The sequence below is a fragment of the Thermothelomyces thermophilus genome, chromosome 4, assembly GCF_000226095.1.
Source record: "Thermothelomyces thermophilus ATCC 42464 chromosome 4, complete sequence".
Taxonomy (NCBI): Eukaryota; Fungi; Ascomycota; class Sordariomycetes; order Sordariales; family Chaetomiaceae; genus Thermothelomyces; species Thermothelomyces thermophilus.
In genome coordinates, this window is record NC_016475.1 from 2,386,915 (window position 1) to 2,408,524 (window position 21,610).

Consider the following 21,610-nt stretch of genomic DNA (forward strand, 5'->3'; position numbering starts at 1 on the left):
CACACAAAGACAGCTGAGCGCTGCAGTGAGAGCTCAGCCAGGCGTTGGTTGGTCTGTGCGCACCCGCCCTGTTTGTTTGCTTGAAGGAGCCTATGTGAATTGGCTCGATGGACTCTCTTCTCATTCTCCTGTTGTTCGGATACTAGCACATTGGTCTATTATGAGGTCTTCCAGATGTTTTACTGTACTTTATCAGCCTTGCTTTTTACAGACAAATAAATTTTTTTTCAAAAAAATCAAAGTCTCAACCTTGCTCCTTCAAGTTAAAGGCGACCAATTTACACCAAGAAGCTTACAAGTTTCTTCCCGCACTCGCTTACCATACCATACAGTACGTACATCTTCATTACTCCCATATGCGCAGCATTCCAAGGGGCGACCACCAAGAAAGCAACATAAGCAGGTTTCTGAGCTTCAGCATCAACGAGACCCTCACCTCTCGCTCCCCTTTTGCCTTAAAAGAAGAAAAAGAGAAAAGAATAATCAATAAATTCCCTGGTTTCTTTGACATCCATCAGGATGCCAAGCCAAACAAATCAACGTTTCGACTGTCAGTCTGGGCATCATCACCTCTGCTCCATCCCACCCGCCCGATGACCCGCGTCCATCTCATGCAAGTCCGGAACTGGCCCCGCCCGCCATGATGCCTCTGGTCGTGGCTGCTGCTGCTGCTGCTGCTGTCCATACAACCCGGGGAGTGGTGTTCCTGCGTTATATGATTGATACCCGGGTTGCATCCGCTGGGGATGGGGAGATTGGGCGGGCGAGGGAACTTGATGTAGCAAGTAGCGATGCTGCTGCTGCTGTTGTTGCTGCATGTGAAGACGATTGCTGCGGTGGGAAGTTGTACTGGCCAGCCAACTCCGGCCGGTTCGGGTTGGCGGAGTCACCTTTGCCTCGGCAGCGCTGCAGTAGTGGTTGAACACATCGGCCCGGATTGTCGGTCACCCGAATCAGGAGCAGACTCCGAAATCTGGCGCCGGGGGGGGGGGGGGGGAGGATGGCACTTACAGCAACGGCGGACGAGATATCTTCAGTGGCAGTCAAAGAGCAGTGCCACTCGACCGACGAGGTGACCAGCTTCAAGACGTCGCCGGTCATGCCCTCCTTGAGGCACACACACGAAGCGAGAGCCTGAGGGCCGCCGGGACACAGATCGTACGGTTGCTACAAGCGGCCGTCAGTGGCCGTGGCTTGGATGCGGGGCGCGAGAACGCCTGGATACCGCGTCTCGTCGTGGGTCTCGTTCGGGGATCGGTTGCAAAGAACTTACAACCTGAACGGCATAGCTCAGACCTGACGCTGCGCACGGAGCGAGGGAGCTATAGTCCGGAAGATCCGTGATATAGGATGACACTGGTTCTCCCGTCAGCGACGAGCGAGGGTGCCCAACAGCGCTATACCGGTTGACGTACTGTCGCCCGGCGGGGTGGGGGGCGGTGGACGGCACCGGAAACTTTGGTAGTGGCGTCGTTCATAGCACAGTAGGCGGCAAACATGGCCTGGGCGGACGAGACATCGGCCATGTGCCCCGCGCACCAAGATTTGGCCGGGTTGATCAACTGGCTGACCACGAACGAGTTCTGGTTCTTCTTGCAGGCGCAGCTGGCCAGCGCGGGGGCCTCGGTTGGGCAGCGTGCCCAAGATCGGGGAACTTCGTGGTTAGTGGAGTTGTATGTTGCATATTCTGCCGCGAGGTCCGAGCAAGCAGCTTACCATGGTACCTTTTTTTTTTTTTTTTTTTTTTTTCCACCGTCAGTATAACTCACCCGCTGGCGGTTGCGGTCACCAGATTTCAGGGATTTGATGAAGACTTAGCCGACTGCATATTCAAGGGCGCTCTGCGCACACGGCGCCAGGTACTCAAATTCGGGAATATCGGTGATGTAGGCACTGACTGCAGTCGGAGTTGAGAATGAGAGTGTCTTTGCTCGGGTTGCAATAGGCGTTGAGAACCTGCAGGACAGGTCAGTCCAGTCCGGCTTGCCACTCGGTTCTCTGAGAACTATTGCCCATACGCTCTGGGCCGATGCTTGGCCCTCGCTGGCCGTTGAACCGCACTCGTAGCTGACCGAGACACCGAGATCCCGGACGAGATTGGCGAAGTTGTTGCTCTTGGTGCAGACACACGACTGGAGTGTCGACACGGCCTCGGGGCACGCGTCGTAAGTCAGCGACTGGATGTTATAGCCCACGGCCTCCTGCGTACATGATGCCTGAGAGCGTTTATGGGGTTAGCCTGCCGTCGTGCGGGAGCAAGAGGATATCTGGGATGGAGAGTTGCTCTACCGGGGCGGAAAACGCAGGCATGTCCGTCACATACGCATACTCGATCGAGGCTGCCGTCGTTCTAACGATGGCAAGGGCCAACATGGTAGCCGCCGAGAGGCGCGGTCGAGCCATTGTTGGTGTCGAGAAAGGTCGACGCAGGTAACACAAGTGTGTGGCAGGCTCAACGGGAGACTAAACGACGAAGGGACGGCACTAGGAGCTGGCGTCGTCCCCGAAAGGCGACGGTGCCTTTGCTCGCTTTACGCAGGTTTACGGAGTCCAAGAGGAACTCGACCCTGAGAGAAGGCAGAGAAAGTTGAGCAGAGACGGCAGCAAGACAGGGTCGCCACGGCTCGAGCATCCACAGGCGCGGTCGGCCCTGGCAAGCCGCCGCCATGGGATAGGACTGCGATGTCCTTCCAGAAGAGGCATGGGAAAGTCAAGGCTTGCTCGGAAACTGAGGGACAGAAACTGCGATGTTTTCCTTGCCCTTGGCGTTGTGTTAACCCCCTCCTCCTTCTTTGGAAACCGTGATGCCGTGTGAATCCTGGCCAGCTGAACATCGATGGCCCTTGACTCGCAGCGGTGCCAAGAAGGTTAGTTACATCGGCGAATGGCGTGAGAGGACTTCTGTAAGCCACGCTCATGGGTAGAAATGAAGGAGACCTGAGGATAGTCTGGATTTCTCATTTTAAAGTCGAGCCAAAGGAGACGGAGGGCACTGACAATGGAGATGGAAGTGGGTTCCTTCTTAGGACGTGTCATAATTATTTTTTTGGTTCTGCGATCCCTGGAGAGTTCAAACACCAATGCGAAGCTCCCATCACTTTAGGTTATCCCGTTGAAAAAAAGGGACCCTATCGAGGAGAGATGCCAAATGCCGGTAAACGCCGCGGCACATCTCGTTGCCCCTGACATCTCCCACCCGGATGTCAGCCACGGCCAAACTCGAAGCCGGGGAACTATCTTTGGCTACGGAGCACAGCATTTTCGAGAGGTCCCAGAAACTAAGACTTGCCAGGATGTCAGCCTCGACCGCAACGATCTTTCAAAGGGACACCGACAAACAAACCGGCAACACCGGAACAACTACTGAGACTACCCTATGTCAGGACTGTGTAACTTGCCTAGACCATCAGGACGATGGAGCAGGAGTCACTGTGCTTGTCGTCGTCGTCGTCGTCGACGACGCCGCCGCCGCCGCCGATCCCGCAGCCTCAGTAACACCGGCCCCGGCAGCCGGCCCCGGCTTCCCCAGGTTCCGAAACCGGGCGACGTCCAGGGGCAGGCGCTCGCCCATCCAGATGGCGCGCTGGGTGTGGTTGCGCAGCTCGCGCTCGGCCAGGGGCAGCTCGGCGCCGCCGTCGGCCTCGGTGGTGTTGGGGTGGACGAGGACGGAGAGGGGCCCGCGCCAGATGGCCAGCCAGGGGATGAAGGCGCCGAACTGGGCGGGCGAGAGCAGGTTCACCTCAAACATGGCGACCGGGTGCGGGCCGATGGGCCGGTCCCAGAAGGTGTAGATGCGCAGCTCGGGAAACTCGCGGCGGATGCGCTCCCAGAGCTGGCGGGCGTATTGGGTCTCTGCGAGTCATAGTCTTTTGTTTTAGTCGCTCCTTCTGTTTTTTTTTTCCTCTTTTATTTCACTTTTTTTTCACGCTTCATTTCTTCCTCATATATCTCTGCGGGGAGGATTGGAGAGTGAGAACAGCTAGAGAGGTGTGGTTGTTCTCCAGGGTGAGCGCTTAGATAGGTGGGTGACTTACGCTCCGGGTTGTTTTGGAAGTAATAGACGTGAACGTCGCTACAGTCTGTCAGCCAACCGGCACGTAAAGATGAGGCGGAGATTCGAAATGTCTCTCAAGGTACGGTCCGTAGGTATGTTGGACGGACACGGAGGAATATGGCACGGCACTAGCTCAAGGTGCCGCCGCACTTACAATCCTCCCCTCCGCCCGTTGTCCAGCGGGTCGGGGAACCTCTCGTACGCGCTGCTGAGCACACCCGTCTGCGGATTCCGGTAACTCTTGCCGTCCTCGGCCCGCTCCTCGGGAAGAGGCGGGGCATCTTCGTAGCCCGCCAAGGGGGAGGGGTAGGTGTAGTTGAATATGTCGGCCATTGATTGATTGGTTTTTTGGTTTAGAGAATCGCAGCTGAGGAGGGGGGACCTTGGGTGTCCAACTTTGATCTGTTGAACTGTCGATGCGGACGGAAGTTTTCTGCGGTGATGTATGTAGTTTGTACGTACATACATACAACACGGGGCCGGATTTGTGAGACGCAGCGGGTTCCACAGTTGATAGAGGAGCACGATCCAAGTGGCCTGACGCCTTTTCGGCGCGGGTGCCCCGCACTGAGACAACATTGGCCGGACTTGACGTGATCCGGCCACGGGACGGTCCGCCCCCGGAGGTAGAGGCGATCGACATCACATCCAATCCCAACCGGGCTCCGCTTGGATTCATTCCTTCCGACCAGGAGCATCGCATTGCCGCAACTCCTCAACAGACCCACATGATGTTGCTTAGTAGCGCGGCGCACATGCAATTCTTCAACGAGGTGGCCATGCCCTCGATCGACCCACCACAATCATGCTGTACGAGTTCCTGCGAGAAGGATGTGGGCCTTTTGGCCGTCCGGTTTCAGGTCGTGCCAGCCGGAGCCATGGACACCGGAGCGCGCCGAGAAGCCGAGTCTCGGAACAAGTGGAGAGATGTGGCGGAATCGGGTTGTGTTATGCCTGTGCTACCACTGGGGGATTCTCAAGGATTCTCGGCCTTGCATTCGTCAGAGTGGAACAGCATATGAACCATCCTCCTGCCTGTACTTGGACAGCCCATACCGCGGGCTCTGGATGGAAAAGTTGAGCACCGTCGTGGCAATCGCCTGGTACGACTCGGTTAGCCGCCGCAACTGCTCCGCGACCCCGACACCCTGCTCCGGCACGATCCTGGAGCGGATGGCCGAGGCATTGTCGTTAAAATCCTTGATGGAGCCGTGGATATCCTGTATCAAAGCTTGCGTCGCGCCCTCGAGATCCAAATTGAGAGCACGCATTGTGACGGGCACGAGGTTTCCGAATGAGCCATCTTTCTGTATTCGAACTCAGCCGAGTGCTTCTGGGGACAGGGACTGGGATGGGGACTGCTTCCGTCCCAGGTGGCGTAGATGGGGCGCAACTAACCAGCTCTTTTCTAAGTGAAAATAACTCGTTGATGCTAAGCAGCGACGAATCAGCAAGAGCACGCCCGGATGATGGCGTTCATCACAGCCCAGGGGAGCAGACTCACATAATCAGCAGCTTGTTCACCGAGCGGCCCATGGCTGCATGCTCTTCCGACCCGAGAATATCATTGGGGAGATCGATATTGTTGATGATCCTAGATGCCATCAGCGCTGCGCCCCATCATCAACAGTCTGAGGAGGATCACCAACCGGCAAAGTTCCAGCATGGCATCCACCGACGACGTCTTGAGCCGCCACGAGTAGAACTGCTCCACGCTCGGCACCCTCCCCGACAATCGCCACTTGTACTCCGTCACGCAACCCTCCATGTACTCCCTCAACTGCTCAAACAGCCCCCTCCTCTGCTCGGCCCGGCAACCCCGTTCGACGATCCGCCTGCCCACGTCGCCGAAGCTCTCACAGATGCGCGTTGGCGCCCCCTCCTCCGGGCACGGGGCAGTCTCGGCCCCGTCGACCCCGAGAGCGCGCCTCACGAAGGCGACAGACCGCCGGCAGTAGGCCTCTGCAGCCAGCGCATCGCCGGCCCCATCAGCTTCCGCGCCGTCGATGACATCGTCCCACAGGAAGAGCCAGACGTAGTACAATGCGGCCGTCTTCAGGTCCTCGGCAGATGCGGTCGGGAACAAGCTGCGGTGCACAGGACATGGTGAGTGATCAGCAAACTGTAACAAGGAATAGAAAAGGAAAAAGAGAAAAAAAGAGATGAAGAACAAAAAAAAAGGCAAAAGAACGTTGGTGTAAACATGTGCGCACACATACCCAGAAGCAAAGAGCGTGATATCAGTCGCCTTCACCTTGGCCAGGACCTCTTTGTTCTCGATCAGGTCCTCCAACCGCTCCTCCACGGCAGTCTTCACCCACTCGTGGTTGGGGTTGACGCCTTGCTTCCACGACGCGAACGCCGGGCGGAGATCCGGGATGTGGAGTACTTGGCCGGAGAGGGTCTCGGCCGAGATGGCGGCGCCTTCGTGCTCTGTCATTTCGGCTTTGTGGATCGCTCTGCTCTTTGACGGGCAGTCGCGGGGTCAGTCAGGGCTGGGGGGCAAAGTTTGCCGTGATATTGTCGCGATCGCTCACTAACGACCCCAAATCCCCAAAGCGGAAATAAATCCCTTGTGCATGCAATTGTGGCCTGAAGGTTACTGCTGTGGGTTGAAGTGCAGTAATCTCACCGCTCCTGCCGCTGGCATAAACCTTTCCACCTTACTCGAGGTTACATATACCTTATCCGTCAGGTATCCGTATCTGTTCCCCCATGCACATGTCATCAGAAAAAAAAAAAACCAAAGGCAAGGCTTCCCCCTCTCGAAAACAGTTTTCTCGATTTGCCAGGGCACTGGATTCAACTGCTCTAGGCGAACAAAGATCGTAGGGCAAGACAACAAGAACCCAGCCAACAGCCGTCTAGACGTCTACAGCGCAGCTCTAAAACCAGCCCAGATACGGAGTAGAGAGCTCAGAAACGTTAGAGAGAAAGCGACCCACCGGATCCGGTAAAAGCTCTGTCCGCAAAGAAGCAGCACGCCCCGGATCGATAAGGGATCCCGAACGAACCGCTTGGGGCCTTGCCACGCCATGCGATGCAATTGTATTGTCGATGCGATAGCCCCTGCGAGTACGAGAATGCCAATGTAACGGGTAGGAAAGGTAGAAAAAAAAGTTCAAGCCAGATGGGAAGAATGCCAGGACAGGAAACCGTAACCCCTTCCCTTCTCCAAAGTTTCCCCCAACGCCACCATCCTTGTATGCAACGATCAACATAACCATAACCCGCCATATCCCAGCATGCCATGCCATTGCCGTTATAGCTTTGACGCCTTGTAGGCCCTGCCCGAGGAGGTGAAGCCATCCATATGAAAACAAAGGTTACAGAGGTACAGCAGAGGGGGTGATGGAACGATTCAAATGACATGGGGGAACTAAAAACAAGACGGTGAATGAGCAGCAGTCCTAGGCGAGGTGCGCGGCGAACGTGACGACGGTAACGATGCATGGTACAGGTTCAAAGCCAAGACCGGAAAGCTGTCGTTACATTTCCCTGTTATCCTAGGAGTCCAGGTGGCGGGCGAAAGATCGTAACGATCAAGCCGCCTGACCCTGAGCGGCAGCGCCGTCCGTCTTCTGAGGCGTGGCCGAGTCGGAGCCTTTTCCGGATTCGTGGTGACCATTAGCACCGCCGCCATCGTCGTCGTCGTCGTCGTCGTGCGAAGTGTTGACTGTCTCGCCGGTGACGGCATTGACGAAGCTGTCGCCCTCGACAACGACCTCGCGGTTGCCGATGCGGCGCATGAGCTCGAAGAAGCGCGAGTTCTTGAACTTCTCGGACGTGTTGTCGGCGACCGAGTTGACAATGTCGACGGCGGCGCGCGCGAGCTCGTCGTCGGACCGGCGCTTGTCCTGCTCCTGCGCGAGCTTCTCCAGGTTGGCGTCGATGACCTCCATCTCGTCGGCCGAGGGCGGCTTGACCTCGGTGGTCGGCTCGGCGCGCGGGCCGTGCTCGGCCATCCACTTGTCCTGCGCCTCGGTGAACTCGTTGTTGGCAATCTTCTGCTTCTCGGTCCAGTCGGCCAACTCCGTCTCAAAGTTGGCGTCGTCGTATTCGCCAAACGCGCGGTTAAAGGCCTCGACGTCAAGAGCCGAGTCCTGGGAGACCGTAGCCTGGGGCTGTTGCTGTTGCTGCTGCTGATGCTGAGCCACTGGGTTCATGGCCGGGTTCTGAAAACCAAAGACGGGAGGGGGAGGGGGGACGCCGGCGTAGAGGGGCATGCCGAACGCAGGCTGCTGCACGTTCATGGCCGGGTTCAAGGCGCCCATAGCAGTCGGACGCATCTGGGAAGGCATGGCGGTGCTGGGCCCGGCCGCACCACCGCCGATCTGCATGCTTGAGAACTGGTTGACCCACTCCTGGTGGGAGGCACCACCGGTAGCAGGAGAAGCCAGGCGAGCAGCGGGAGCGCCGGGGCCCATGTGGCCGATCGTCGAGGGGACACCGGGAACGGGGTGGCCGTGAGCTCTGGCGTCAACGACGTTGTTTATGTCCAGGCCGGGGCCGAAGGCGGCGTCGAGGGGCGCGCCGCCCTGCTGGAAGCCTCCGAAGGCCGACTCGGCGCCATTCGCGAAGGGGGTCTGCGATCGGAAAGCCTGGCAAGAAGGCGATCAGCGCTGGGTGCTGCTAGACTAGGCGTGTCGTTCCAAGAAGGAAAATACTCACATTGCCTGCGCCGGCATGGGGCGCGGTAACGAGGCGATCCTGGTGATGGGTGCGGTCGCGGTCGATGTGCGCCAGGAGATTTTTGGCGCCGTTGGACGGGCCACACATGCTGTCGGCCATCTTGGGAAGCGATTTGTGGGAGGCAATCTGGTGAGATGCGAGAGTATGATCCGGTATACCCAAGGCGAATGCGAATAATCCCCAGCGTTGCTTTGTTTCGGGCAAAAAGAGGATAACCCAAGCGTAGTTGGAGATGCCGAGGTTGTCCGAGGCAGGCGGCGTTGTTGAACCGAGCCGATGGTTTTTAATGCGGTCGCGTTTTTAAAAAGAAGAAAAGAGAGTGCTCGAATGAATAGGCATGGTCTATAGACAATAGAATGCTGAGGCCATTCCCACCATCGGGCCCCGCTTCGTCACGCGTGAGGTGCGGCCGCCAAGTTTCTCCATGGAGCGTGGTGATGGAAGCGTCGGTGTCCGTCTCGCCGGATGTGTTCGATGGCTGCGGCGGCCCGGGAACGGGCCTGTGACGAGGGGCAAAGCCAAGAGCCGAAGAGCCTGCGGGGCGGCATTGTGTGGGGCTCGTAGGTGAGACCCCTGCAATGCCACGGTGACCAAGACCTCACCTTCGATTTTCTGGCCAGCTGGACAACAACAGGGGTGTGCATCATTAACCGTGTGCATCACGACTGGGGCGACTGCAACACAGCGGCCCAGCTTGCCGTTCGAATCTCTTTGCGAAAGCCATTGACAAGCTACGCCCCCGACAACCAACGGCGACAATTGAACGGGAAAGAATACACGGCTTGTATTACTATTGTTTCTGCACACTTCGCACTCGGTGAATAGAAAGCCCGTCAACACAATGGTACGCGCAGCCCGTTCACTGTTTCCATCTTGTTTCAACGGAGGCCGCTCTTCCTATCATCCATCGCACGTGGTTGCTAATGCAGCTCTCTCCAGGCAGCCGGAACCCAGGTCATTGCCAACTCTGGCCACGACGACATGATTGTACGTTTTCCTCCTTTCGCGGCCGCCCCAACCCGCCCGTTTCGCCGAGCGCACGCTACGAAACTGCGAGCTGCGACGATCCGCCAGAGAGGCAAAGGGAATCTGACGAACTACCAGCACGATGCAGTCCTCGACTACTACGGCCGGAGGTTAGCGACCTGCTCCTCGGACCGCACCATCAAGATCTTTGAGATTGAGGGCGAGACACAACGGTTGACCGAGACGCTGAAAGGGTACGTCGGAGGTTCTGGCTCTCCTTCCCTTCCCTTCCCTTTCCTTCCCTTCCTTCATTCCTCTCTTCCCCTCCTTGTTTCCTACAAACTCTCCGAACAAGATCTGTAGTAGGGAACAAGATATGGTGCGGGGACAGGAAACCTCATGCCTGATGGAAGGAACAAGGTGAATAACCAACGATCAAAAATCAAAACAAAAAAAAAAACAGGCACGACGGGGCGGTTTGGTGCGTCTCGTGGGCGCATCCCAAGTACGGCAACATCCTGGCGAGCGCGGGGTACGACGGCAAGGTGCTGATCTGGCGGGAGCTGAACGGGGCGTGGCAGCGCATCTTTGACTTTGCGCTGCACAAGGCGAGCGTCAACGTGGTGTCGTGGTCGCCGCACGAGGCCGGCTGCCTGCTGGCGTGCGCCTCGTCGGACGGCAACGTGAGCGTGCTCGAGTTCCGGGACAACAGCTGGGAGCACAGCATCTTCCACGCGCACGGCCTCGGCGTCAACTCGGTCTCGTGGGCGCCCGCCACCAGCCCCGGCAGCATCGTCAGCAGCAAGCCGGGGCCCAAGTCGACGGGCAACCGGCGCTTCGTCACCGGCGGCTCCGACAACGCGCTCAAGATCTGGGCCTACGACCCCGCCACCAACACGTACAAGCTCGAGCGCGAGCCCCTGACGGGCCACACCGACTGGGTCCGCGACGTCGCCTGGAGCCCGACGGTGCTGCAGAAGAGCTACATCGCCAGCGCCTCCGAGGACCGCACCGTGCGCATCTGGACCAGCGACCCGGCCAACCCGCTGCAGTGGAACTGCAAGGTCCTCAACTTTGACGCCGCCGTCTGGCGCGTCAGCTGGTCGCTCAGCGGCAACGTGCTAGCCGCCAGCGGCGGCGACAACAAGGTGACCCTGTGGAAGGAGAACCTCAAGGGCGAGTGGGAATGCGTCAAGACGATCGAGGAGTGATGGCGTATGCCAACCAATCTTGTCGCGGGCCGGGGGGGGGGGGGGGAAGAGGCTTGGGCGTTTACGGTTCTTTCTCGGTCGGTATTAGAGCTAATGCAGTTTTGTTGCACTCGTCTTGCCGTACTTGACTGTGACGCTTCTTGATTTTTTTTTTCCCTTCTTCCCTCCATTGGAGAGGGGTATCTAACTACTTGGGAGTAGTTGGGAGGATGGCTCCCGTCGCGCGTGAATTAGGAAGGTAATTTAGAAGGAAGGAAGGAAGAAGGATGGAAAGGGTAATTAACAGAATTTGTTCGGGATTTATCGTCAACCAGAGAGAGAGTGTGTGTGTGCTTAAGATCAAACTGTACCGCAGATCCTATGAAGCGGTTGACCGCAAAATACATATAATCTGCTCATCAACGGAATTCTTATATTAAAGCAACCAATACTCATCATTCCTTCCTCGCCCCCTCCTCATCTCGTTGTCAACGCTCTCAGACGATGAACCCAAGGCCCCCGACTACCATCATCCAAGCCGTCACAGCAACAACCACCACCCACCCTTCGGGCCCCACACCGCGAAGCGCCGCCCCGGGCATCGCGGCGCCCGAGGACGTGCTCCCCGGCTGCGCGGAGGTATCGGTGGCCGTCCGCCTCCCTTCAATCTCCTCCTCCTCCTCGCCGTCCCTCAGGACGACCCAGATCTCGCCGGTCGCGTCGCTCGAGACGAACAGCCTCTGGGCGGCGGCGTCGAAGGCCAGCCCGACGGGGCGGAAGCAGGCGCCCCGGCGGGAGCATTGGGTGACGTCGGGCGGGGTGAGGATGTTGCGGGCGGCGCCGCGGCTGTCGCTCTCGTCGGCGGGCTCGCCGGCCGAGGTGAAGGGGACGTAGGCCAGCTTGTAGCCGGCTGGGCGGTCGCGGTTCCAGCTGCCGTGGAACGAGATGAAGGCGCGGGAGCCGTTGCCGGGCAGGAACTCGATGTCGAGCGGGGCGGTGTGGGCCTCGAAGGTGAGGCGCGGCGGGATGGTACTCTCGGCGCAGTAGGTGTCGTTGATGGTCGCGTCGTTGTCGAGGGAGAACTGGCTGCCCACGACGAGGTCGCCCTGGGAGGGGAAGTCGGTCGTGTTCCAGAGGGCGAAGCAGGAGGGGTAGCCGTAGTTGGCGCCGAGGAGCGGGGAGGACGTGTCGTTGAGGAGGCCGTGGTAGTTGAGCTCCTCGCCCGGGTTGTCCTCGTGGATGTCCTGCCCGAGGCGGGCGACGTTGTCGGCCGAGTTCTCGACGGACCAGATGGTGCCCGTGACGGGGTGCTCGGCCACGCCGACCGAGTTGCGCAAGCCCCAGCCGACGAGCAGACCGTCGGAGGGGTAGTCGTAAGGGTTCTCACCGGTGGCGGCGTCGGAGATGTTGAAGGCGCGGATGCTGGAGACGCCGGTGGACTGGTCGGCAGCAAGCGGGTCGATGTTGGTGGCGCTGCCGCGGGAAACGAGGAGGAGGTCGGGCTGTGACTTGGAGAGCAGGAGAGTGCGAGTGGAGTGGCCACCGCCCGGGTTGGTCATGTTGGCTACCAAGCGGGTGCGCTCGCCCACGACGGCGGTGTCGGGGTCATAATGGTAGCGGTCGACGTACTCAGACGAGGAGACGTAGAGCGTTCTGCCGTCCTCCGACAACTCGAGGCCATGGTTGAGCTAACGTTTCGGTCAGCCATCCGGATGCCCCCGTACTGTACGCGTGGAGAGCTGACACTCGAGCTTAGCTAAAAAGTATGTACTTGTATGTTGCCTACCTTTGAGTCCTCGATGACGGAGACGTTCTTCGCGACAGACACACAGGTACCGCCCTTGTCGTTGAGCGTCAGGTGCGTCAGGCCGACGCCTTGCTCAACCACGAGCAGTCCGCCATTCGAGTCGGACTTGATGCCGCGGGGCCTGGTGAGACCCGTGGCAATCAACTGGGCCTTCCACCCCTTTGCCACGACGGGCGGCGAGTAAGCCGGCGTCAGCGTTGCACATGCCGATGGGACTGAGCCGATAGCCGTAGCAATCGTGGTGGTATCCTGTGCTGTGACACCGGACAGCAGCAACGCAGCGGCAGCGGCTCGCTTTGTGAGAGGAATCATGGTGTCTCTTCTTCTCAAGTTGCTCTTCCCAATCTGATCTGCTTGTGCAAGTCGGCGACAATTGGCGTGTTTTCAACGAAAGAAACCTGCTCATTCCAGGTGTCTCGACTTGGAAGGTGGGAACCTGATCTTCGAGTCTCGACTAAGGGATGCGACTGATTATAAATAACGGATTGAATTGATCAAGTTGCTCGTTGAATACGCGTACTACTCTATCCGTACCTGCAGGCCGCAGTTGGTGGGAGACGTCACGGTACGGCAGCCACCTGCCGGCCGAATCCTGGCGTGCCCAGCCGGGACAAGATCCCGATTCGCATCTTTCCTTCCCGATGCAAGCCTGCGCGTACCTGGTCGAGCGATGTCCTCATAGGCCGACGGCCGAGGTTTTGGTGATCGCGGTAATGTTTGAAGTTGTCTTGGGTCGTATCAGGGCCTGAAACCCCCTGGGGATCGGTGTTGCATTTAGTGGCTTTTTGGGGTGATGTCATTCCTTCTCCTGCCGCTTCACCCCGCATTCACGCACCAAACCGGCCCGCTAACGCTACTCGAGCCCGCTGCTTCACATACATTGTACTGTAGTATTGTGAAGGACTACGATTCAGGAAGGTGTATCCCTTATTGTCAGGCACAGTACCTAGGTACCTAGGCATACACACGCCAGAGTGGATGTTGGGTTTCCCTTCCCAATACGGCGCTTTGGGCAGTACCGAGCTCTTAATAAAGGAAGGGACCGGAGATAAGAGGAGGTGTGGTCCTGTGATTCGTGCGTCTTCAGGCCAGATGGGTGATGAATGTGGAAAAAACGGACAATGGGGTACCAGGATCATTTTCTTTTACTAGACACTAACCAGAATGGCTTCAACCCCTCCAGTTACTGCTTTGACTGTCGTGAGATGATGTACTCCGCTAGCCGTCGAGATGCCTGTGTGAAATTCTTGTTCTCTGTGTCTGTTAATTGTTTAAAGATAACCTCAGGCGCTTTCTACAGAGGTACATGCAGGCTATAAACACCAGTCTCTATCCCTGTTCGATCGATTATCGCATTGTGTGCCCAAAGTTCAGCATAGCAACCTGTCGTGGAAAGCTCATGTGAGGTATTCATTGCGCTCCTACGCGAGGTGATTGGGTACATATAGTATTCTCAGTTGCAGGTCGTAGAGGCCTTGAAGGGCAAACAAGAAAGATGACTGCCTGGCTCGTGGCACAACCAACGTACCTCGGTTTTCTTATCATTATCATTTCTCTTTCTGTCTTTCTTTATATATATATATATATATATTTACAAGTAGACCCTGAAAAGCATTGCCATCGAACCTCCCACCATTCTTGGGGTCCAGCCGCGCACTTTGAAAGATGTGATAGGGCACTCTGACTTAACTGACATATGCTCGCTCGGTAACGTGGTAAGATTCACTCCTCGTCAGATATTGTATGGGCAGCCGGATCGATTGACGCTCCTGACAGTCCATCAGCCTGATTTCACGCTGATGGTTCTCACATCTTCAAACCGCGTATGTTCTCCTGCCACAAGGATCATGACGTTGAGTTTACCCGCAAGCATCACCGACAATTTGGGTTTTTCCCTGAAAAGCAAAGGGCGTAGAGATTGGTCCGAGAGGTGCGGTTAGGAGCTTATTGAGAAGGCACGTCTCCGTGGCGACGTTGTAAAGCTATGGAGCGAGACTCGGAGAGAGATGGACCAACCGCTTGGGGAGTTTTATTTGACGACTTCTAATTCATTCGGGGCACACCAGGATTTTGTGAGCCGCTGTTTATGAAACAGCGTGTAATAACGAGGCGAAGATCAAAACGGCCAGGTGTTGTAGTACCCCGCGCGAGACACGCAGGTGAGGAGGTGAGATGTGTGTGTGTGTGTGTATAAGTGAACAGTGGTGGAGCCAGTGGGTTGATTGCTGGACAAAACTGTCTGCTTGGGTATGGAATAAACGCCGATCGAACAGCAGAGCCAGATCAAACCTCGCCTGGAGGTCGGCGCTACTCAGTAAGACGCAGGGTGTGCAGCTGTTGCATGCGGCGTGTTGCTTCCGCGACTGAGTACCTTAGGCAGTTGATCCCTCTGAGAAGAGCTGTCGATCACCCCGCCAGAGGCCGGGCCCGGGAGATGACAGTCCGAGAGGGACTGTCATTGAGCTGTATCGGTACTACACGACCACATTCACGCCACCGAGGATATTGACTGTAGCGTACACGTGTCTCCAACGGAGAGATATATTAACAGATCCTGTCTTGGTGCCCAAGCAAACCGCATGCCTTGCAGAGAGGAAAGGGGGAAGAAAGAACACCAAGGAAAGTCCTCTGGCGGACGTGAAAACGAAACGACAAAGCAAAGAAATGATGACAAGCAAAAGGTAGCGGGCGCTGTGAAGACGTAGCAGAATGTGTGTGTCCCCTTCATTTCCCAGACGCGTGGTATGTTTGTCCCAAACAACACAGCAGCTACCACTTCCCTCAGTACTACCTACCAACCTGCCTAACGCAGCCCGATGACGCTCATCTCGAGCGTCCAGACCCTGCGGATCCAGACCTTGAGCTTGGTGCCGGCGGGCAGGCCCTCGACGTTCTCGAGCTCCACGCCCTCCCACCAGCAGCGGCGGGCAGGTTTGCGCCAGAAGAGCAGCAGTTTCTGGGCCATGCCGACGGCGCCGCTGCCCATTTCGTTGCCGCGGATGTCGGAGCGAAGGCGCGCTAGCGCCAGCGAGCAGATGACAGCCTTGTTGGGCTCGGGAGCCCGGTGGCCCCAGCGGTCGTCGTGATTGAACCCGCTAAATTCAACGTTAGCCTGCAGGTAGTATACTCCATCATATCATACGAATATGTATATGTGTGTGTGCATGCGCGCGCACGTTTCCGTGTGTACCTAGAGACAGAGGGCGACGAAAGAAGAATGGGAGAAAAAAAGAATTCGAGGGGTGTACGAGGGCGAGGACTTACCCCGCCGTCAACATCTCGATGAGGTGCGCCTCGGTCGTTCCCGGTTCGTCGCTCTTCTTGAGGCCGCTGAAGATGCCGTCCTGCTTGAGGAGCGCCCGGGCGGCCGCCCGCTTGACCTCGATCATCTCTGGCTGCTCGATGTCCTGCTTGGGTGGGATTGCGTAGAAGTCAAGGTCCTCGCGCAGCACGATGATGCCCGCGCGCCGGCTGCTCTCGTCCCGAGCCGACGGGTCGAACGACACCAGGCCGTCGGCGCCCTCTTGCCCGTTGCTGGGCTCGGTTGGGATACTTTGCGCCACGTTCCGGAAGAAGTCCAGCATGTACTGCAGTGACGCCGGGTCGTACTGCCGGTATGCATTAGCGGTGATCCAGAAACACACGGGAGGGAATCATGGGAGGCATGTAGCGGATGCTGAGACAACCGTCCTGCCTCCTCAATACAAGCAAAAACATACGTCGACTTGAACGGCATCTCCTTCCGAGAACCCACCACCCATGTGCCCCTCAGGAAAGAGGCCATTGGGGAAGAGTGATAGCAGGACAAACTCCGGTAGTGTTAACAGTTCGTCTCGGGACAGCTTAAAGCGGGTGCCCCTAAAACGAAAGAGAAGGGAAAAAAAGGAAGAGGTCAGTTGACTGCTCATTCTGCTTGCTGCTCGAGGAGTCGGCGGGGGTTCGGATCTCACCGCAGATCCATCACGATTGTCTCGTCCCCAGGCACATCTGCAGACGCAACGTTAGCTTGCGTTAGCCATATTCATCGATTGACGATCGTCGCCAGCGCCGGCGTGCACCTACCTCCGAGGGGATTGAGCGGCGGGCCGCCCTGCTGCACCTGGGTGATGATACTCGCGGCTCCTCCTGCGGCAGCCATGAGGTATGTGAAGGAGTGGAGGGGGCTGGTTCCCTCCGAATACGCCGGCGGCGGCTCTGTTTCCTCGTCCTTGGCGCTGCCTCCCTTGGTATCCTGCGGGAGCGCGCGCTTGGTCTCGTCCTGGAGTTGCCGGACTGCAGACGCGCTGTTTGACGACCCGGTCTCTACTTGGTCGACAGCAGGCGCATACGCTGGGGCCGCGAGGCAAGAGGCAGAAGCGGCCGCTTCTTGGTCAGTGACTCCGTCGTCCGGGTGTCTGTACGGCTCGCAAGGCTCCTGGAGGGTTTCCGCGGCTTCGTTGTCCTGGGCAGGAAAGAGCGACGAAAAGGAGGGTGGTGGCCGAAAGGCTGAGGAGCCCGAGGCCTCGGAGGCAGGATACTGCGGCGGCGGGGAGCGCTGACGGAATGGTGAATCCTGGAAGTCGGGTGTTTGGAGGAGCTCCTCGTCGGCCTGAGCGGTGAAGTGCGCTAGTTTCTGCTCGGCCACGGTGTCGGGGGATTGTGGAATGCCTGCTTCCTCGTAAACACTGCGTCGTTTGCGGGAGATGGGCTCGGAGTACGAGCTGCCGGGATCACGCCGGTTACACAACGTGACGGCGGCGACGGGAAGTTGTCGGACGGGATGGCTGTGGTCGGAGATGTGCTTCGTTAAAATGCTGTCGCCCTAATGTTCAGCGTGTCTGCGGGATGGCTTGGCTCTCGAGATTGCGACAGAAAGACCGGTCGCGGCTGAGGTTCGTTTGGGTGCCCAATTCGGTGACCAGCATTTAGTGAGTCCTACCTGGGAGGTGGATAGGCAGCTTCCCCAGAGAGGTCCCTTATTAGGTACTGTACCTAGTATTAAGGCCAGGTAGGGACGGATTTAGTGCTTGTTGCTTTGCTGTTAACCCGAGATAGGCCAGTAGCTCCGAGGCTCGCATGTAAGGGAAGGCACCCAAAAAGGCCCTCAACGCGGGCTCGACTTGGCGCACAAACAAAAAAAAAAGGGCCGAAAATAGTATAAAGTGCAAAACCTTAGAGAGATTCCGTATCTAAGGCTGTCCGGAATCCAAGGGTGGAGAGACAGAAGGTTAGAGGAATCAACGATCGCTACCTAACGCCGCTGAGATGAGGCTGTCCCAGCGCTGCGAATTGAACCCCGGGGCACGCGAGATGGCTGCTGTCAGGCCCCTGAAGTGTTGCCAGCCGCCGAGTCCCTTGTCTGGCTGGGAATAGCGGGGCGGCCCACAATCGGGCTCCGCACTGTACAGTATCGGACTCCATACCGACCCAGCAACTGTAACCGCCCGAAATGACCCAATCAGAAGGGATGACATCTAGGCAATGAAGGCCAGGTTCCCTAGTACGGGAAGAGGGTCTATGTACTCCGTATTCATTGTCGGAAGAGAACAGAAGGCAGGATAAAAGGAGGCGAGAGACAGATATGCAATAAGTTTCATGAAATGAATATTCTTGGTCGGTTGATGATCAAACATTGGCATAAAATCGCACCAAGTGCAGGCATGATTAACCTCTCGAGACCCAAGTCAATGGTAATATTCTTGTGATTATACATGTACAGATCAATCCTCGTCATCGCTATCCCCAAAGATGGCTCTGAAGACATCCTCGCCCGCCCTCTCCCCTTCTAGAGCCTCGTTCCTGCTCGTATCGATGACAGCCTTTCCGGGGCCTGAAGGTTGCCGGCCAGCAGCCTCGTCTTCGAGGTTCGAGCCAGCATCTCTAGTCGTGCCGGCGGAGGAGGAATGGACCGAACCAAATTCCAGGGCCATGGGTTCTTGTCCCGATGACCCATACGCTTGCGTGGCACTGAACTGAGTCGCAGTATCGTACTTTGCCTTTCCTGAAGCCGCCGAAGCCGCTCCGGGATCATTGGCTTGCACATGCTCTGGCGGCTTCACATTGAAGCGTTTGCATAGCAGCCGGGCGGGGTAGAACTCGGTGACGGATCTCGTCATCGGCCCAAACATACCAAGCTTGGCTGCCTCCTCGGACGGATCCTGGGGTTTGGCTGGTGGCTTCGAGAGCAAATCTCGCTCTTCCGCCTCGCCGCCCGAGCCGGGGCTGGACTGGTTTGTTGAAGTCGTAAACCGGCTGGCCATGAAACCGGTCATGGGCCTGAATATCCTGGCGCAGTTGTAGAATTCGTGCATCTCCCTCAGCCACTCTTCGTTGTTCATCTTGGGCGGTTTCGTCCCCGGAGTCGGCTTGAACCCGGCCTGGTACTCCAGGAATGCAATGTACCTCGCGCGCTTGGCCTCGTCGTCTCGATAAGGCGCGTTACCGCTGGCGCCCCTGGAAATGGCCGCAACCGCCGTCTCCTTCCCCAGCTGTGGGACGCGGCTGAGAAGCTCTTGCAACCGGTCCTCCTCGCTGAGCGCATACTCGGCCGGAACCTCGCCCCGAGCGGGCGGGAGGTCTTTCTTGCCGGTCACAGCCGCCAGATGCTCCCGAGCTTCTGCAGACATGAAGTCAAAAACGGATTTCCCGGGGAGTGGTTTTTCACCAAGGATCGCCGCGCGCGCCTTCGGATCAAGCGTGGACGCCATGGCGGCCTCTGCTGTGGAGACATAGCCAGTTGCGCCCGCCTGAGACTTTGATTGCTTCGCCGAGACCCAGCCGTCCGGGATCTTTGGGGGAGGATATTTTCCTTCGCTATTGATTTCAGACGTCAGGGCGTCGGGCTCCCTGCCAAAGACGAAGCCATCCAGGGGTAACCGCCCATCATGGCACTTCCTGACCCCAAGCGCAATCTTCCCCAAGCCTGACTTCTTGGACGGTATGAATGCCGGTTTCGCCTTTAGCGCTGGGTTGATCGCGGTTATGGCCTTTTTCTTCTTCTTGTCTCCTCCTATTACTCGGTTGTACGATATTCGCGGACCAATCTCGTAGGGATCTTCGTCGTCGGAGCCGGTATCATTCAGTATACCAACCCCTATCCCTCCGCGGCTCTTCTCTCGCTCTTTCTTGCGGCTGGCGAATAGTGTAAACTTCGGACGCCCCAAGCTGCTCGCTCTTCGTCATCGTCGGAATCGGAGTCATGCTTGGTCCCGAGGTTGAGAGGTGCCAACCTCGTTTCTCCCTCGTATCCCAGCCCTCTGTGGTCGGTCTTGCGCGCAAAGCTAATCATTGGGACATCTTCTGGCGCGAAAAGGTAGGTTTCCCCCGGATCGCCGGTGTCGCTGCGGAGTTCTAGGCGAGCCGTCCTGCGGACCTTGGGCCCAATTCCCTGTCCTTCTTTCCAGCCCATCTTCTTGAGCAGTCTCGTGCCCATTGTATCGCCTTCTGCGCGAAAAAGATCCATCAGACCATTCCTTCTCGTAGCATCATCGGCGGTCGAGCCCAGCCCGGAAAACGCGGCTTGGGTCTGGATTTTCCTCGCTTCTTCGGCATCGGCGAGATCCTCCTCGTCCATGTAGTCCTCCGGGCGCCGCTGCGCCGCGTTAGGGTCATCCTTGCGGCGATTCGTTCGAGAAGAGACAAAGGTTGAAGGTGTCCATCCTTCTTTAGAGCCGACAGTGTTGAAATAGCTGGGGGCATGTCAGCGAGCTCGTTTTCAGGGAGCGACAAATCGTGCATACTTGCCCTGCACTCCATCCGCCGGTAAACGCGCCGTGAAGCCTCTTCCTCCCCCGCTCATCCCTCACCTCCTGCTTCCATAGCGGCACGTACGAGCCATCGTCACGGGCTTCCGAGTCGAGCGGCGGGAGTGGCGTTCCGAACGCGACGTACGGCGATCGTTGCGCAGTAAGGTCAGCCTCGTAGGTCGCACGAGATCTCTTGTAGGACATGGGAATGCCAAAGGAGCATGAGCTCGTAGGCGAAAATGAACTGCTTCGAAGGGATCCAAGTTGCCAACAGCCCCCGTGTTGAAGATGTCGTCGACTTCTCCACTAAATTGACGTACAAGTACCTGGTATCGACAGCTCATGAAACTCATGAAATGCTGCCTGGAGTGGAAGGCGGTGAAGCTGAGATGTAGTGTAGTGTAGAGGACCGGTGGGGCTGGCTTTCCGCAATGCGGGGAGCCAAGTGCCATGTGGGGCCTTTTCTTGGAGATGAAATGAGATTCCTGGTTCCAGCCACACGTTGAAGCTCTCTAGTTCTCCTTGCTGCCGTAGGACTTGGTATGTATGTACAGTACATACAATACATACCTACCTTAGGTGTGTATGTACTCGAGTATGCATAGTTATACTCCGTATGTACTGTTGTACCTTCGAGCAGCCAACCCAGCCCCTCGAGCACATTCCATGCTGTGTCCGTCGGGCCGGTGTGCCGCGGCACTTAGAGTTGATTATCGGAGCTAGCTTCATCCTGAATCATTAGTTTTCCTCTTATTCACTCCTCTTTTATCATCTTTCCTGCTCATACCGTGACTGTTCACTTCATCGGAAATATGACGTTAACAGGGGCCAGATCGCTGCGATGTAGCTTTCCCTATTGGAGTACTCGGAGTATAGTGAACGCATTGCTTGGTGACATCCTAGACCCTGCTCTCAGCCTATCGTTGATTAGTGTAAATGAAACGCTCAGCGTTAAGATCCATATAGCCATCCGATTATCAGCACCATGATATCGAGAGTGCTCTTTTCCAAACGCGAACTACCAACATCCACCATTCTTCTTCCAAGCGTGTTGGGACGTAACCGCCCTCCCCTTCGGCCTCATCGCTGCCTTATTTTGAGATTGAGCAGAGAATGGGCAGTGGGGTTTGTTGTTATCTCTTTACTTTGTTCCTGCTGCTTGGACAGTTTGCTTTGG

At 57.2% G+C, this 21,610-nt stretch overlaps 8 protein-coding genes across 8 annotated transcripts; 1 reads left to right on the forward strand and 7 right to left on the reverse strand.

Annotated features, from left to right (window-relative positions):
• Nucleotides 1–566: 566 nt before the first annotated feature.
• MYCTH_94982 (uncharacterized protein) lies at nt 567–2,403 on the reverse strand (the record flags this gene model as incomplete). Its single annotated transcript, XM_003664147.1, has 6 exons — nt 567–890; nt 1,012–1,167; nt 1,416–1,687; nt 1,899–1,956; nt 2,019–2,201; nt 2,290–2,403. The coding sequence occupies 6 exons, from the start codon at nt 2,401–2,403 to the stop codon at nt 567–569; spliced, it is 1,107 nt and encodes a 368-aa protein (XP_003664195.1).
• Nucleotides 2,404–3,469: 1,066 nt separating this feature from the next.
• MYCTH_2031920 (uncharacterized protein) lies at nt 3,470–4,387 on the reverse strand (the record flags this gene model as incomplete). Its single annotated transcript, XM_003664148.1, has 3 exons — nt 3,470–3,852; nt 4,035–4,072; nt 4,209–4,387. Coding segments are annotated over 3 exons (600 nt in total), but the record flags the coding sequence as incomplete, so codon positions are not given.
• A 668-nt stretch (nt 4,388–5,055) lies between these two features.
• Nucleotides 5,056–6,494, reverse strand: MYCTH_2111202 (uncharacterized protein; the record flags this gene model as incomplete). The annotated part of the gene is made up of 5 exons (XM_003664149.1): nt 5,056–5,361; nt 5,453–5,462; nt 5,559–5,648; nt 5,704–6,141; nt 6,274–6,494. 5 exons carry the CDS (start codon nt 6,492–6,494, stop codon nt 5,056–5,058), a joined length of 1,065 nt encoding a protein of 354 aa, XP_003664197.1.
• Nucleotides 6,495–7,453: 959 nt separating this feature from the next.
• Nucleotides 7,454–8,937, reverse strand: MYCTH_2306743 (uncharacterized protein). The gene is made up of 2 exons (XM_003664150.1): nt 8,726–8,937; nt 7,454–8,655 (listed from the first exon to the last, which is right to left on the reverse strand). Exons 1-2 carry the CDS (start codon nt 8,843–8,845, stop codon nt 7,597–7,599), a joined length of 1,179 nt encoding a protein of 392 aa, XP_003664198.1. The 5' UTR covers nt 8,846–8,937; the 3' UTR covers nt 7,454–7,596.
• Nucleotides 8,938–9,377: 440 nt separating this feature from the next.
• On the forward strand, nt 9,378–11,161 carry MYCTH_2306744 (uncharacterized protein). The gene is made up of 4 exons (XM_003664151.1): nt 9,378–9,590; nt 9,686–9,733; nt 9,851–9,966; nt 10,176–11,161. Exons 1-4 carry the CDS (start codon nt 9,588–9,590, stop codon nt 10,921–10,923), a joined length of 915 nt encoding a protein of 304 aa, XP_003664199.1. The 5' UTR covers nt 9,378–9,587; the 3' UTR covers nt 10,924–11,161.
• Nucleotides 11,162–11,246: 85 nt separating this feature from the next.
• Nucleotides 11,247–13,145, reverse strand: MYCTH_2306748 (uncharacterized protein). The gene is made up of 2 exons (XM_003664152.1): nt 12,674–13,145; nt 11,247–12,590 (listed from the first exon to the last, which is right to left on the reverse strand). Exons 1-2 carry the CDS (start codon nt 13,019–13,021, stop codon nt 11,400–11,402), a joined length of 1,539 nt encoding a protein of 512 aa, XP_003664200.1. The 5' UTR covers nt 13,022–13,145; the 3' UTR covers nt 11,247–11,399.
• Nucleotides 13,146–15,294: 2,149 nt separating this feature from the next.
• Nucleotides 15,295–17,949, reverse strand: MYCTH_2306750 (uncharacterized protein). The gene is made up of 6 exons (XM_003664153.1): nt 17,628–17,949; nt 16,772–17,502; nt 16,660–16,696; nt 16,429–16,567; nt 15,974–16,317; nt 15,295–15,804 (listed from the first exon to the last, which is right to left on the reverse strand). The coding sequence occupies exons 2-6, from the start codon at nt 16,845–16,847 to the stop codon at nt 15,513–15,515; spliced, it is 888 nt and encodes a 295-aa protein (XP_003664201.1). The 5' UTR covers nt 16,848–17,502; nt 17,628–17,949; the 3' UTR covers nt 15,295–15,512.
• Nucleotides 17,950–18,408: 459 nt separating this feature from the next.
• MYCTH_2128009 (uncharacterized protein) lies at nt 18,409–20,637 on the reverse strand (the record flags this gene model as incomplete). Its single annotated transcript, XM_003664154.1, has 3 exons — nt 18,409–19,819; nt 19,918–20,376; nt 20,456–20,637. 3 exons carry the CDS (start codon nt 20,635–20,637, stop codon nt 18,409–18,411), a joined length of 2,052 nt encoding a protein of 683 aa, XP_003664202.1.
• Between the last annotated feature and the right edge of the window lie 973 nt (nt 20,638–21,610).